The 15,986-nt window shown below is 35.9% G+C and overlaps 1 protein-coding gene across 4 annotated transcripts in view; it reads right to left on the reverse strand.

Annotated features, from left to right (window-relative positions):
- The window catches only part of LOC149835767 (MATE efflux family protein), a 143,241-nt gene that overhangs the window by 94,687 nt on the left and 32,568 nt on the right, over nt 1-15,986 (reverse strand). For all 4 annotated transcript variants that reach the window (XR_016432366.1, XM_090008738.1, XM_090008736.1 and 1 more), the window contains exon 7: nt 36-132. Coding sequence is in view for 3 of the 4 variants with exons in the window: in XM_090008738.1 (XP_089864864.1) it covers nt 36-132 (97 nt within the window). In the remaining variant the exon portion in view is untranslated. The remainder of the gene's footprint in view (nt 1-35; nt 133-15,986) is intronic.

Raw genomic sequence — 15,986 nt, forward strand, 5'->3', positions numbered from 1 at the left:
GATGAGAGTAAAGCGAAGAATCATAAATAACATACTGAGATACAACAACAGAAATTGCAGCGCCAGTTATGCCAAGTCGAAGCCAGTACATCAATAGCGGAAATAGAACGACTGCTGCAAGGTTGCCCAATCCTACAGAGCATAACATGATTCAGTATAATTCACAGCATTGAAAAAGATTAGGAAAAAGGATCAAAATAAAAATATGGAATGTGCAGTAAAGAAAAGACCTGTTTAAACAGTAAACGCCAAAAAGTGGTGAGGGAATCATAGCAATAACAAATATCAGAGTATGCAAATCCATTAATTAGGAGGTGATGCATCAAGCAGAATGGTTGTACATGCTGGTAAGTCGGCAAAACGGATCCGTAACTTCGGGAAAAGGTAAATACTCCAATCCTCTAGGTTTCACAATGTTGAGATAAAACAAATGTGATCATTCAAATTCTCCTACATGATGTAAAAACTTATAATGTGATCAACAATGAGTTGGATCGAAGAAATTGAAAATGTCCCCAGGGTAGTGCCGCACATTTGGACTGTAGGAGCTGCTTACCGTTATAGATGGGCTTTTCTTGTGATACCAAAATTTGAGAAAGAAACAAAGAAACTGAGAGTAGGAATGAAGAAATTACATTCTACCAGGGGTCTTAAACTTTCTCCCTTGATTAGAAATACTTGGATCTTCATCATAGTGACAGATCTCATCTTCAGGATTTTCTCATCAAGAGAAAATACCTCAGTTAATTTCTAAAAATTAAAAAATTGTTTGGAAATTTACCTCGACTGGTTAATATTTTCATTTTGTGATGCTTACAAATTCACTTGAATATTAGCACCTAAGCCATCCAGGCCTAGGAAACCTTGACTATTTAACACTTAAAGCAGAAAGCAATGCAGAGCATCAGAAGTGGGAGGACACAAGCTGAATCTTAAAATAATTTGAGAAGGGAAAAGGGGAAAAGGAAACAATACACAGAATTGTATAGGAATATGATTTGTGAGTGAAGTAATGTGGGAACAAAGCAAGGAAAAAAAAAGAAATGAACAAGACAATGCGTAAGCAATATTAAAACGTCCTTGGATTACTTTAATTAATAGAATAACATGAAAATATACATGAAATATTCAAAAACAATAACTATGTATTCATTATTTGGAACAAGAATGACATCTACCAAATACTAACCCTAATTTGAACATCGAAGTAATAAAAAGAAGAATCTATAATGCCTACTAAAATATCTAATAAATAGTATGTGATGTGAATAGTACTCTATTAAAAAATTTAATAAACATATTAAAAAATTTAATAAACTTATTAAAAAATTTAGTAAACTTGTACAACAATTTCTTCAGGAATCCTGATCATAGGTGCCTAGTGACCTCTATTTCGTAATCATAGGAATTGTGATTCATAACCATTTATTGTTTCATAAGTGGGTCGCTTCCTGCTTCCAAATCAAATTTCCACATAAATAGGATTCCAAGTGTGCTTAGACACCTCCAATAATTATAGTTAGAACCCTATCCGTGTTCACATTTAGGTTTTCATGAAAGTAATACAATAAAGAATTGCCGAACTAAAGGAGTTGACAGTCTAGCATATCAGCTATTTACAAGAATAAATTATAATACTTATATAAATGCCCATTAAACAAAGAATGATCAATCATCTACATACACGACAAAATATGACTTATATTCCCACGAACAAAACCTTTTGACATACACTGGGGATCATATGAAATCAGTCCAACAAATCCTTCTTTAAATTTATAGTTAATGTGCTTTGGCCCATGGGGTAGGTCTGGGTTCAAGGGTATCTCTAGGTAGATTGGCTAGGTTAGAAACATGGTCGGGTTCAATTTAGGTTCTGACAGGTTTTGGAAAAAAGTTCAGTGCGCCCAAATTACAAAAAATAAAATGCTGCAAATTTAGGGAGAGGTTTAGGACACGCGGAAGTAGGTCATGTTAAAATATCAGAGCCAAACTCCACTTGGTTCAGGATTTATGAGCTCGATATCAGGTTGCAGGAAACCGAGATCATACCAGACCTGGACTGTGTTTTGGGTCCGGTAGGGTTCAGTAGAAAATTCGGTTCTCTACAGGGTTAAGATCTAAGGTTGATTTTTTTAGGGTTGGTTGGGGACATGTGGAAACACCTATGGTTAAAATCTCTGGCTTAGATCAGGCTGAACTAGGGAGATATGACTCAAGAAAGTCGGGTTAGATTCTGTAATTCACAGCATGCAGAATATGTTGGGTTTCTTAGAATCGGATCGGGTCAAGTGGGTGCAGACGTGGGTTTGGGCTAAGGTGAGAATTGGTTTGACTTACAGGGACCTAGTAGACACTCTTGGAGAATTCTACTACAGAGCTGCAGGTCAGGGGGGTCGTTTGGATGCAGGTTGGTGTAGCAAAGGTTTGACCACTGTCGAGCTTGAGTCCACCACACTAGGCTTGGGCCAAGTTTTCAAGTTCCTAACCTACTAAAGGTCTGAGCTTGGTGCAGCAAGAGAGACATGTGAGAGATGGCCTAGAGGTCAAGGAGATAGAGAGAGAGAGAGAGAGAAAGAGACGATTTTGAGAGAGAGAGATTCAAACTTCAATTCATTTCATTATTTTTTTCCTATTTATTAAAGGGGGTACAAGCCTATATATAGGCCAATGAGAGCCATTTACAACTTTCCACAAGTTACCAAGCTAAAATAAATAAAAAACTAATTCAATAAAAGGTCTAGGAGACTGAAAACTAAAATTGGATATCACCTACTAGGACTCGAGCTAATTCTAGATAACACCCAATTTACTTAAGCTACTATTAGAAACCTTCTTGACTTGGCCAAAATTAGCCAAGCCACCTTCCACTTTTAGGATTTTTTTAAAGTCAGTTAACACGTCCACAAAGCTGCATAAACAGGGCAAGACGCCCCCCATAAGTGGACCACATAAGGGCCATCTGGACCACAGATGGATCTTGGGTAGTTTGTGTAAAAAGACCTTGCAAACAATCAAGTTTTCAAATAACTTGATATTTCAAATGATAGCATAAAATAGCATTCAAATGCTTTACACCACAAAAGAAAAGAAGTGCAGTAACAGTTTTAATAAATGTGAGGAGACAAAACTCCTCTCTCAATTACACTTTACAATGGGCTCACATAACCCTTATTTATAAGGCTTACAATCACTTAAAGATAAAGAGTCCTTGGGCTATTCCCAACAGCTCTTATTAGAGCTGTTGGGGAATCAGCACAACGTCTCTAATTTCAGTCTGTGTACAACCGTCATTGGCTGACTGTTGTACACCGTCAGCTACTGAATGTGTACAGAAATATTACATAAAAAGAGAACAAAAATAAAAATAAAAAAAATTACAAAAATAAGAAAAATTAAAAAGGGAGAATTACAGTCATATTCAAAAACATGAATATGCGTAAAAGGTAGAAATGACTAAAATATCCCTACAGCTAATACAAGAAAGAAATATATATTTTATATATATATATATATATATATAAGAAGTATATGTATCTTCTTTTATATATATAAAATATATATAGAAAATACATTGTCGTATGAATTACAATTTAACACCCCCCCTCAAACTTAGGGCATAATGACCAAAAGTTTGCCAAGAAGGAAGTTGAATCGCAGAAAGCACAACGATTTGGTGAAGAAATCTGTCAGTTGATATTCTAAAGTTATATATGGAAGATCTATGACTCCTTTCAGATATGCTTCTCGGACATAGTGGCAGTCCATCTCGATGTGTTTGGTCCGCTCATGAAATGTGTGGTTTTTGGCAATATAAATTGTACTTTTGTTATCACAGCATAGCTTAGTGGGCCCTTCTACATTAATCCCCATATCTTCTAGTAGTTGATGAATCCATACAATCATCATGGTAGTAGTCGTCATGGCTCGGTATTCAGCTTCGATAGAGGATAACGATACATTTTGTTGTTTCTTACATCTCCATGAGATTAGTGAGTCTCCTAAAAACACATAAAAACCAGTGGTGAAGTGACGGTTATTTGAATCACCTCCCCAATCAGAGTCAGTATAAGCTATTAAATTTAATTCAGAAGAAGAAGATAAAATTACTCCCTTATTCAACGATCCCTTTATGTATCTGATGATAAGCAGAATTGCACTCATATGAACAGATGTTGGTGCATGTTGAAATTGACTAACAGTATGAAGTGCATGTGAAATATTTGGTCTAGTAATACTCAGATACATCAAGGAGCCTACAAGCTATCTGTAGGGAGTGGGATCCTTGAGAAGAATTCCACCATCAATTTTCATTTTGGTTTCTACTATAGCAGGACTTTCACAAATTTTATCATCTGTAATACCTGACCTGTCAAGAATCTCAGAAGCAAGTTTAGTTTGAGATAGAAAATAACTTCTATGTGAATATGCAACTTTAATTCTTAGAAAGTAGGTCAAAAATCCTAAGTCAGACATTTCAAATTTATTTTTTAAAATAGATTTTATGCTCTTAATTCCTTTAGAATCGCTTCCAGTTATTAGCATATCATCGACATATAAAAGCAATATTACTATTAGTAAAACATGAGGAGAAACCATTTTTCAACATTACAGAGTTAAATCTGTCATACCAAGCCTTGGGGCTTGTTTTAGTCCATAAAGTGCTTTCTGGAGACGAAGTACTTTTCCTTTAAGAGTCTTCATTTCTTGAGGAGCATCCATATACACTTCTTCATTAAGATCGTCATTTAAAAAGGCGTTTTTGACATCCATTTGGTAAATGTTTCATTTTTTAATAGAAACGATGGTAAAAAGACATCTGACAATAACCATCCGTGCAACAGGGGCAAATGTTTCTTCATAGTCAATCCTGTATTCTTGACTATATCCTTTGGCTACTAGACGAGCTTTATATCTTTCTAGAGATACATCGCTCTTGGTGTTGACCTTAAACACCGATCTACACCCTATAGTTTTCTTACCCTTAGGAAGGTCTTGAAATTCTCAGGGTCTTCGCTTTTTTGAGGGCTCTAAGTTCATTCTCTATAGCTTATATTTATTCAATATTTTTTTTTGCTTCTTCAAAGTTTTTGGGTTCTACGTATGAGTGAATGGCACTAAGGCAAGCTCTATGTTTAGGTGTGAATGAATCATAAGAAATGAACCTAGAAGGGACTTTTCTGTTTCTCTCAGTTCTTCGTGGATTTTTCCTATTTGAAGAGGTAGTTCCACTAGATTCGTTATATTTTTCTATTGCACTTCTAAAATTATTTTTATCTCTATGGGAATATGTGATTGGATCTCTAGATGTTTCTTCATCAATAGTTTGATAGGTAAATGGGTGTAGTAAAGAGTTATTTTCCTCAACTTCATTATCACTAGAGTCATTATGTGGGAACTCATCATCACTAGCATCATCATTTTGAGATAATAACTCAAATAAAAAAGAATAATCTATATTTTCTTCAAGAAGTTCACATTTTTCAAAACCACTAACATTTTTCAGAAAACTCACATTTTTGGACACATAATTTGTCATTTTTAATATCATAACATCGAAACCCCTTTTGAGTTTCGGAGTAACCAAGAAAAGCACATGTGATAGCTTTTGGTGAAAGCTTGTCATTCTTGTCCGTAAGAACAAAACATTTGCATTCAAAAATTCTTAACCTATTATAATCAGGTTCTTTTGTGTACAACATTTCAAAAGGCGAAATTTTGTTTAAATTTTTGGATGGAAGCCGATTTATGAGATAGACAAATGTGAGAGTTGCCTCCGCCCAAAAAAATTTTGGTATGTTTTGCGAAATGAGAAGGGTTCGAGTAGTTTCAATAATATGTCTATGTTTTCTTTCGGCTAATCCATTTTGTTGAGGTGTTTTCAGACAAGATTTTTTATCGAGAATACCATAACTCTCAAGATATTTTTTGAATTCGTTTGATAGGTATTCTCTGTTAAAATATGTTGTATACATATATATCTATATATTTAGATTATGACATATATATCATCATATATATGTCTATATGTCTATCTACATATATAAATATATATATTTATTTTGTAATACCCGATACAGGTAATTCTGTCATTTCACCTATACACGCATGTCCTAGATATGCTTCTTTTTCTTTTTTCTTTTTTCTTTTTTCTTTTTTCTTTTTTCTTTTTTCTTTTTCCTTTTTTGTTTTTTTACTTTTTCTTTTTTTATTGTTTGAGAGGGGTCCACATAGAGACGTTGGACCCCTCCAACGGTCATAAATATGATCGTTGGAGCTCCAACGTCCCTATGGGAGCCCCTCCTTGGGTCCCTTGCTGTGTATAAATAAGGGGCATGACCCCATGTATTATTCAAGCTTCTTATGAAGCATTTTATGAGTGAAATATATTTTTTACCTCTTTGTGTGTTTGACCACTTTTTGTGGTTTATTTTGCCCATTTGTGGCCTCTTGTGTATGTGAGTGCTTCTGTGCTTACTCTTGGAGATTTCGCCTCTCTCGTTTTGCATTTCGTTACATGGTATCAAAGCCTTGGTTGCGAAGGCTTCATTGGATCCTCTCTTGACAAGTAATATCTCTCCTCTCTCTTGTCTCAAAATTCTTTTTCTAGAAATAGCCAACAAAGATGCAAAAATTGATCTCTCATTCAAATTGGATGAGACCAATTACCGCATGTGGGCGGCCGCTATGGAAAATAATCACAAAGGTAAAAAAAACTTTGGGGTTATGTATGTGGAACCATTCCGGAACCACAATTGAAGTTAACTAAGATTGAAGGAGATGAGGAAAAAACCTTGAACGGAGAAGAAAAAGAGAAGGCTATTCTTGATTACTCTTCTAAAATGGAAGATTGGGAAAGTGAGCATGCTAAAATTCTAGCATGGTTCAAGAATAATGTCAAATTGAAGATTTGTGCAAATCTTGCTAAATTCAAGAAGGCTAATGAAGCTTGGTCTTTTATGAAATGAATGTACACCCAAAGAGACCTTGCTAGGCATTTTTTTCTAAAAGAAAAGGTAAGAGCTACTAAGCAAGGTGATATAAGTATTAGGGATTACTATAGTGCTTTATCCTCTTTATGGGATGAGCTTGTCCTTCTCGAACCGCAATGGGAAGGAAGTGCTATTGCCATGAGACAAGAGCAAATGGAAAAAGAAAGGTTCTTTCAATTTATTCATGGGCTTCGTCCTGAATTTGAGCAACTTAGAGGATCCCTTCTTCATAGGGCCTTTACTCCTCTAAGTGATATTTTGGCCGACTTATGTCAAGAAGAAACTCGTTTGGCCTTGAAAAGAGATGTTGATGAAGTACATGTTGTGTCTAGACCCAGCAACAATGTTAGATCATATAAACCACCACATTTTTGGAAGAATAATGGCAGTGGAGGAAGAAAAATCATTTGTTATAATTGTAATGAACCGGGCCATATTCGTCCGGATTGTCCTAAATTCAAAAAGAAGGTGGCTTCCGTGGGTGAAACTCCTTCAATCATCAATGAAGACTCAAAGAAGGATGGAGACATAAAGGAGTCCATCGCTCATCTAACTGAAACTCTTCAACAATTTATAAAGATGAACTCCCTTACATCATCCTCTTCACCTTCCACTTTCGATGCTGCCATCTCCTCTTTTTCAGGTATGACTTCTTGGATTCTTGACTCGGGTGCCTCCTTCCATATGACTCCAAATGCATCACTTTTGTCAAAACGAAGTCTCAATAAATTTAAATCATATGTATCCACCGCCGATGGAACATCCTTGAATGTTGAAGGCATTGGAAATCTTGAGAAAATTTATGACCAAAACAAAGAATTTTTTGTTCCCAAAATCCGAATTATTCCAAAACTTAATCTAAATTTTTTTTCCGTTTCTCAAATTACCGATTTTGAGTGTAATGTCTCTTTTTCACCAACCCATTGCTATGTGCAGGATCTCCGGTCCGGGAAGCGGATTGGGCAAGGCCATAGAAGAGGGGACCTTTATTATATGGATTTTTTGTCTTTGTCATCCAAATCATTTTGTAATCATGTTCAATCTAAAGATATTGAGACTTGGCATAAGAGGTTTGGACACCCTAGTATTTCCAAGTTGTACCTCTTTCCATTTTTGGAAAAATTTTGTAATACAAATACATTTACATGCAATGATTGTATTCTTGGCAAAATTCATTCTCTTTCATATTCACATAGTAATTTCGTGTCAAAAAGGCTTTTTGAACTTGTGCATTCCGATGTATGGGGACCGGCACCCGTTATGTCTGAAGAGGGCTATTCTTACTATGTTTCTTTTATCGATGACTTTACCAGATATACTTGGGTTTACATTATTAAGAATAAATCCGATGTATTCACTAATTTTAAAGAATTTCACGTTCTTATTCAAAATCAATTTCAAAACAATATAGTCATATTTAGATCTGACTCTGGAGGTGAGTACATGTCTAAAGATTTTTAAAATTATTTTAAAACAAATGGAATTTTGCACCAACGATCTTGTCCTAAAACTCCGCAACAAAATGGTCTTGCGAAAAGGAAACATAGACATTTAATCGAAACCACAAGAACTCTTCTTGTATCTAAAAATGTTCCTAAAAACTTTTGGGTCGAAGCTCTTCTTACCGCAACATATATTATAAATCGTATGCCCTCTTCTTCTTTAAAAAATGTTTCACCTTTTGAAAAATTATTTAAAATTACTCCTGATTTTAATAGATTAAGAATCTTTGGATGCAAATGCTTTGTACTTAGTCAAGGACAAGATAAATTGTCACCTAAAGCTCTTGAATGTGTGTTCATTGGCTATGGTGAGAATCAAAAAGGCTATAGATGCTATGACGTTCGAAACAATAAACTGTATGTGTCAAGAAATGTAAACTTTCTTGAAGAACAAAATGGTTTCGATATCCACACATCTAAAGAAGACATTGATTATTCTTTTCTATTTTACTTAGCTCCTAGAATTGAGTCCCTCGAGGCAATTAGTTGTGATACTACTTGTGATGGCATCTTACATTATAACGATATACCACAACATGATAATGTTTCTCAAAATGAAAATCTTAATGATATAAATGTTTACACCCGACAGTTAGGAAATGAACATCAACCTGCTATTGACAGATACTCTCAAGACTTCTCTTTAGAAGAATCTATTGATAACAACCCACCTAGGAGATCTTCTAGTACTAATAGGCCACCACAAAAATTTGTGTCTTATGAATCATTTTCTCCAAATTATAGGACTTGTCTCATGTTGATACATTCGTATCATGAGCCTACCTCATTCAAGGAAGCTAAAGATCATCCACATTGCATTGAAGCTATGAAAGTCGAATTAGAGGCTCTTAACAAAGCCCAAACTTGGAGCATTATTCCTTAACCATTAGAAAAAAAGGCAATTGGGTGTAGATGGGTATATAAAGTCAAAACCAAATATGATGGGTCTCTAGAAAGATACAAAGCTCGCTTGGTTGCTAAAGGCTACGCCCAAGAATATGGGATTGATTATGAAGAAACCTTTGCTCCTGTAGCCAGAATGACTAGTGTACGAACCTTAATTGCTTTAGCCTCCATCAAGCAATGGTCGATATATCAACTTGATGTTAAAAATGTGTTCCTAAATGGAACTCTGTGTGAAGAAGTTCTTATGGACCCTCCGCCCGGTCTTGAAATTGGGAAAGGAAATATTCTTAAGTTGAACAAAGCTCTCTATGGTCTTAAACAAGCACCAAAAGCTTGGTATGATCTTTTTAGCAAAGTAGTTCTTGATAATGGTTTTTCCTCATGTTACACAGATACTTAAACAATGTTTTGTTTGTTAAATCTTCTGATGAATACATAACAATTTTGTTACTATATGTTGATGACATGATTATCACAGGTAATGATAAGAAATGTATTGACCTTATTAAAAATATTCTTAAGAAAAATTTTGATATGTCTGACCTGGGTTTTCTGAGGTATTTCTTAGGAATTGAAGTTGCATACTCCCCCAAGGGGTATGTCCTATCTCAGATGAAGCTTGCCTCTGACATTATTGCCCGGTCTGGGCTGACAGATGACAAAAGGGTGGAGACTCCAGAAGTGATCAATGCCAAGATGAGAGCCAGAGATGGCACTCCTTTAGCAGACCCCACGCCTTACCGTCAATTGATTGGATCACTAACATATTTGTCTATCACCAGGCCCGACATTTCACATGCAGTTCATAGTGCAAGTCAATTTCAGACTGCTCCTTCTACTGTTCACATGGCAGCAGTAATGAGGAATATCAGATACTTGAAAAATTTCATAACTAAGGGAGTATTTTTATCCGCTTCTTCACCTCTTACTTTATTTGCATATACTGACTCCGATTGGGGGGGTAACCCCGATGATCGTATTTCTACCACAGGTTATTGTGTGTTTCTTGGTGAGTCACTTATCTCATGGAAGTGTAAGAAGCAGCATAAAGTCTCTCTCTCGTCTACCGAAGCAGAATATCATGCGATGGCCACTACCACAACTGAGATTGTATGGTTAAGAAGCTTGCTTAAAGATATGGGTGTCTCATTCTCAACTCCTTTAAAGTTGTGTTGCGACAACAAGAGCTCTATCTATATTGCTAGCAATCACACCTTTCATGAACGAACAAAGCACATTGAGATGGTCTGTCATTATGTTCGTGATGAGTTCTTACGGGGCACCATTCAACTCCTATATGTTCCTACCGAATATCAGTTGGCAGACTTCTTCACCAAAGCCTTGCCATCGCCTCGCTTCTTCTTTCTCCTTAGCAAACTCTCGGTGATTTCACTGTGTGTTTGAGGGGGGGTGTTAAAATATGTTGTATACATATATATCTATATATTTAGATTATGACATATACACATATATATCATCATATATATGTTTATATGTCTATCTACATATATAAATATATATATTTATTTTGTAATACCTGATAGGGGTAATTCTGTCATTACACATGTACACGCATATCCTAGATATGCTTCTTTTTCTTTTTTTCTTTTTTCTTTTTCCTTTTTTGGTTTTTTACTTTTTCTTTTTTTATTGTTTGAGAGGGGTCCACATAGAGACGTTGGAGGGGCTCCAACGTCCCTATGGGAGCCCCTCCTTGGGTCCCTTGCTGTGTATAAATAAGGGGCATGGCCCCATGTATTCTTCAAGCTTCTTATGAAGCATTTTATGAGTGAAATATATTTTTTTACCTCTTTGTGTATTTGACCACTTTTTGTGGTTTATTTTGCACATTTGTGGCCTCTTGTGTATGTGAGTGCTTCCGTGCTTACTCTTGGAGATTTCGCCTCTCTCGTTTCGCACTTCGTTACATTCTCCTCCAGAGTCAATTCTAAGAATTTTCAAGTCACCATTAAATTGGTTTTTGATCATCATATGATATGTATTGAATGTCGTAAATACCTCATGTTTGTGCTTAAGAAAAAATATCTAACAATATCTAGTGTAATCGTCAACAAAAATCACACAATACGAAAACCCCCATTTTGATAAAACAGGTATCGGTCCCCATACATCCGAATGGACAATTTCAAATGGTTTTGTTGTAAACATAGATCTTTGATTAAAAGATAAACTTCTCATCTTTCTAAGAGTACAATCATTACAAGTGAAATCACTTTTACAAAGATGTTTAACAAAAGGTAAATAAGAAATTTTAACAATATTGGGATGTCCAAGCCTTTTATGTCATACATTAATATCTTTATGTTGGACAACATTACAAAAAGGGTTTTTTGGAATTTGAAGAAAGTCGACATAGTATAGATCTCCCTTCCTAGAGCCTTCCCCAATCAACCTCCCGGACTGACGATCCTGTATCCAACATTTATCAGATGAAAATTTTATATCACATCCATGGTCCGAGAGTTGAGAGACCGAAAGCAAATTTAAGTTTAATTTTGGTATAAATCTAATTCTTGGGATAAAAAAACCTTGTTTTTTAAAATTTCCAATTCCTTTGATTTCAAGAGAAGTTTCATCCGCGGTTGAAACAAAGGATGGAGAGAAATTTTTTGAATATTCGAAAAAGGAACAAATACTAAGAGACATATGAAAGGAGGCACCCGAATCTAAAAGCCAAGAAGTCTTACCGGGAGGTGAGAATGTTGACATGGCGGCTCCGAAAATTTCCTCATTGAGAAGCGATTGAAGTGCTTCCACAATTTGATACAAAGAAAGAGCTCCATTTGAAGAATATGAACTTTCTTCTTTTGGGGGTTGCGATGTGGTAACCATGGCAAGTAACTTCTTCCATTTTGGACAAACGAGTTTGATGTGCCCTGGTTCTTTACAAAAGTGGCACACAACTTTGCTATAATCTTTTTTTTTTTGCCTTGCCCACTATTTTTCCTTGCTCCTTGATTTTGATTTTTGAAGTGGGGAGGTTTGTAGGTTCTCAAATTGTTTTTCGGTCTTAAAACGACATTAACACATTCACCTTCTTCTTGGTTGGAACTTGGAAGGTGTTGCAAGAACACTTGGGTTATTTTTGCTTATACCCATACGAGTATCTTCCCCACTTAATTTAGTAATTACATTCTCAAGAGAAGGGGAAGTAAAGGCGAATAGAAGAGATAATCGTATTTGTTCAAATTCGGGTCTAAGCCCATTTAAAAAGTTGAAAAAACAATCATCTTCTAATTGTTTATACCTAAGCTCAATGACTTCACCACTCCATTCGGGCTCAAGCATGGCAAGCTCATCCCAAATAGATGACAACTCCGTGAAATACTCTCTAATAGTCATTTCGCCTTGTTGGAGGATCAAGGCCCTTTTTTGAAGATAGTACTTGTAAGACAAGTCTCTTAAAGTGTACATTTTTTCAAGATATTGTCATACTTGAGAGGCCTTTTTGAATTTGATAATGTTGGCATTGATTTTTGTTTCAACGGATGAGAAGATCCATGATAGGATTTTAAAATTTCTCATCTCTTATTCCTCATGTTTCTTACGATAGTCTTCAAGTGCTTTGATTCGCTCTTCACCTTCAAGAATCTTTATTTCTCCTCTTTCTACCAAGGTAATTATTGGTTCCGGTTCCGGTATTGAGCCTTGGACATATCCCCAAAGCACTTTACCCTTGATATGGGCTTCCATATTACCGACCCAAACATGATAATTTGAGCCATTGAGTTTGAACCCAAGAGAGAAGTGAGAGTCTTTTTCCACCATTTTGAGAAGAAAGAAAATATAAAGTGAAGAGGATTTTACCACAAACGAGTCTTTAGAGATTACTTGATGTGGTATGATTCTTTTGATATATATTGCACGAAGTTTCCAAGTTGAAGATCAAGAGAAAGGTAGGTGCACGCCTTTCGAGGCACACGATCTTCTTCAACAATCACCTTTCTTCTTCAACGATTCCCAACGGCTTTGATGTAGTATGATTCTTTCGATATATATTGCAAGGAATCTCTAAGTCGAGGATCAAGAGAAAGGTAGGTGCACGCCTTTCGAGGCACACGATCTTCTTCAACAATCACCTTTCTTCTTCAATAATTTCCAATGGCTCTGATACCATGTAAAAAGACCTTGCAAAAAATCAAGTTTTCAAATAACTTGATATTTCAAATGATAGCATAAAATAGCATTCAAATGTTTTACACCACAAAAGAAAAGAAGTGCAGTAAATGCACTATTTTAATAAATGTGAGGAGACAAAACTCTCTCTCAATTACACTTTACAATGGGCTCACATAGCCCTTAGCTGTTGGGAATCAGCCCAACGTCTCTAATTTCATACTGTGTACAACAGTCGGTGGCTAACTGGTGTACTGGTTGTGTACAGAAATATTACATAAAAAGAGAACAAAAATAAAAATAGAAAAATTACAAAAAAAAGAAAAATTAAAAAGGGATAATTACAATCATATTCAAAAACATGAATATGCGTAAAATGTAGAAATAACTAAAATACCCCTACAGCTAATACAAGAAAGAAATATATATTTTATATATATAAAAGAAGTATATATATCTTCTTTTATATATACAGTGTTATTAAAAGTGTGCCTCAAGGCGCAAAAAGCATGCCTTGCCTCAAGGCGAGGGGCTTTGTGCCTTGAGGCACAGGCATAAGGCGTAAAAGCCCTGAGGCGCACGCCTCATACGCCTTCAGGCGTACGCCTCAGGGAGAGGCCCGCCTTAAGGTGAGGCGTACACGCCTCACCTTATTTTGGTCAAATGGGGGTCAAAGCCCCCATTTGACCGAAAAATAGGGTTATTTTGTCAGGGCCCCTCATTATCTCGTCTCTCTCCCACCTCCCTGCTCCCCTTTATCTCACTCTCGGCTCTCTCCGACCTCTCGCTCGTCTCCCACCTCTCGTATCCCCCTTATCTCACTGCTCTCTCCCACCTCTTGCTCATCTATCAACCTAAGAAGAAGAAATAGAAGACGAAGACTGCTCCTCTGTCAGCCTTGTCTATGAACCTCTCTCCTCTGTCAGCCTCTTCTCTTCTATGTTATTGCATGCATACCTATGTGACAGTTTATAGATTCAACGAGATTTCAATAGAAAAAAGTTACACTTTATAGATTTCAATAGATAAAGGTTGATTCAAGCTCTTTGCAGCATGATTAGCAAACTCATAGAGTCAGCTCGTGACTTGCCTGAGTTGGATCAGATCGATCCCTAACTGAGTTAAAAAACAATATCTTAGTTAGGGACTAAACTCGTCGAGTTTGCTAACCCCAAGGTGTTTTGCAGCTGATATATTACGATGACAGAAGTTGGAGAAATAGAGCATGTGTATTGTGTTGAGTCTGTAGACATAAGTTAGATTCTTTAGCAAATTCAGCCGATGCAATACAAATGACATGATATACTTTTAATATTGATTTTCACTTATTAGATATACATATAAATATATCAAAACCACATGCTTTAGATGCTTCATAGATGTATACATGTTATTTTCATCTAAATAATTGATGCAATTGTGATTGCTGCATATTTGGTAGAGTGTTTTAAGTTGTTGATACACATTTGAGTATTTGGGTCTTTTTCCTTTGTTGTTGAATGATTCAGCTCCATCAGAATGATTGTATAGAACTGTAAATGTTCTTTTATTTGGATTTTGATAACACTTATGCTTCGGTTTTGTGTCAGTTAACTTCATTGCTTGCTGAAATTGGATTGAACACAGAAGAGGCCCATGCTTTCTCTACTACAGATGGCTATTCTCCAGATGTTTTTTTAGCTCTGCTTTTTTTTCCAGCAAATGTGCAAGAGATCAATTTAATTGAAGAGAATTTTGGTTTCTAATGTTTGAAAAACAACATAAATAAGATCTCATGCTGTGAGAGAATTTTGGTTTCTTAGATACTTATGTAGATCAAGTTGTTACATTAATGTTACTTTTACTGTTTTACATGTTAATCTCATATTTTTTCAATATTTATTTGAGAATTTTTAGTTCTTGTTGGTTGTTGCTTCATCAATAAAGCACTTTTTATTTATTTATAATTTTATATTTTTTTTTAAGTTTTTAAAAAAAAATTGAGGCTTACGCTTTACGCCTCGCCTCAGATTTTGGTGGAACACCTCGCTACGCCTCAACGTTTTTCACAACACTATATATATAAAATATATATAGAAAATACATTGTCTTATGAATTACAATTTAACAGTTTGGAGGATCCGGGTCTGGTTCTCGATATTGTGGCGATTGGCCCAGTTGGGCCTTGCTCGATGGATTCGAATACGGTGCAAGAATTATCTGTATCATCCCCTCCTTAAAAAATGCCAAGTCCCTTAGGCAAGGAACACTCCGAAGAGGCACCCAGCACACCACTGTTGCGCCACTCTGATTTCATCATTTGCAGCACTTCCTCCCTTTGCCGAAACCAAATGAGATGAGAAGGATCATCTTGCATGCACTCCCAGGACAAGCCGCATAGCGCGAAGAGTACAAGAGGGTGCATCTCACATTCACTCGGAAATAATCTTTGCTCCATCACCAGCTAACA

The sequence above is a fragment of the Nuphar pumila genome, chromosome 6 (genome assembly GCF_984573655.1).
Source record: "Nuphar pumila chromosome 6, dmNupPumi1.hap1.1, whole genome shotgun sequence".
NCBI classification, from domain to species: domain Eukaryota; kingdom Viridiplantae; phylum Streptophyta; class Magnoliopsida; order Nymphaeales; family Nymphaeaceae; genus Nuphar; species Nuphar pumila.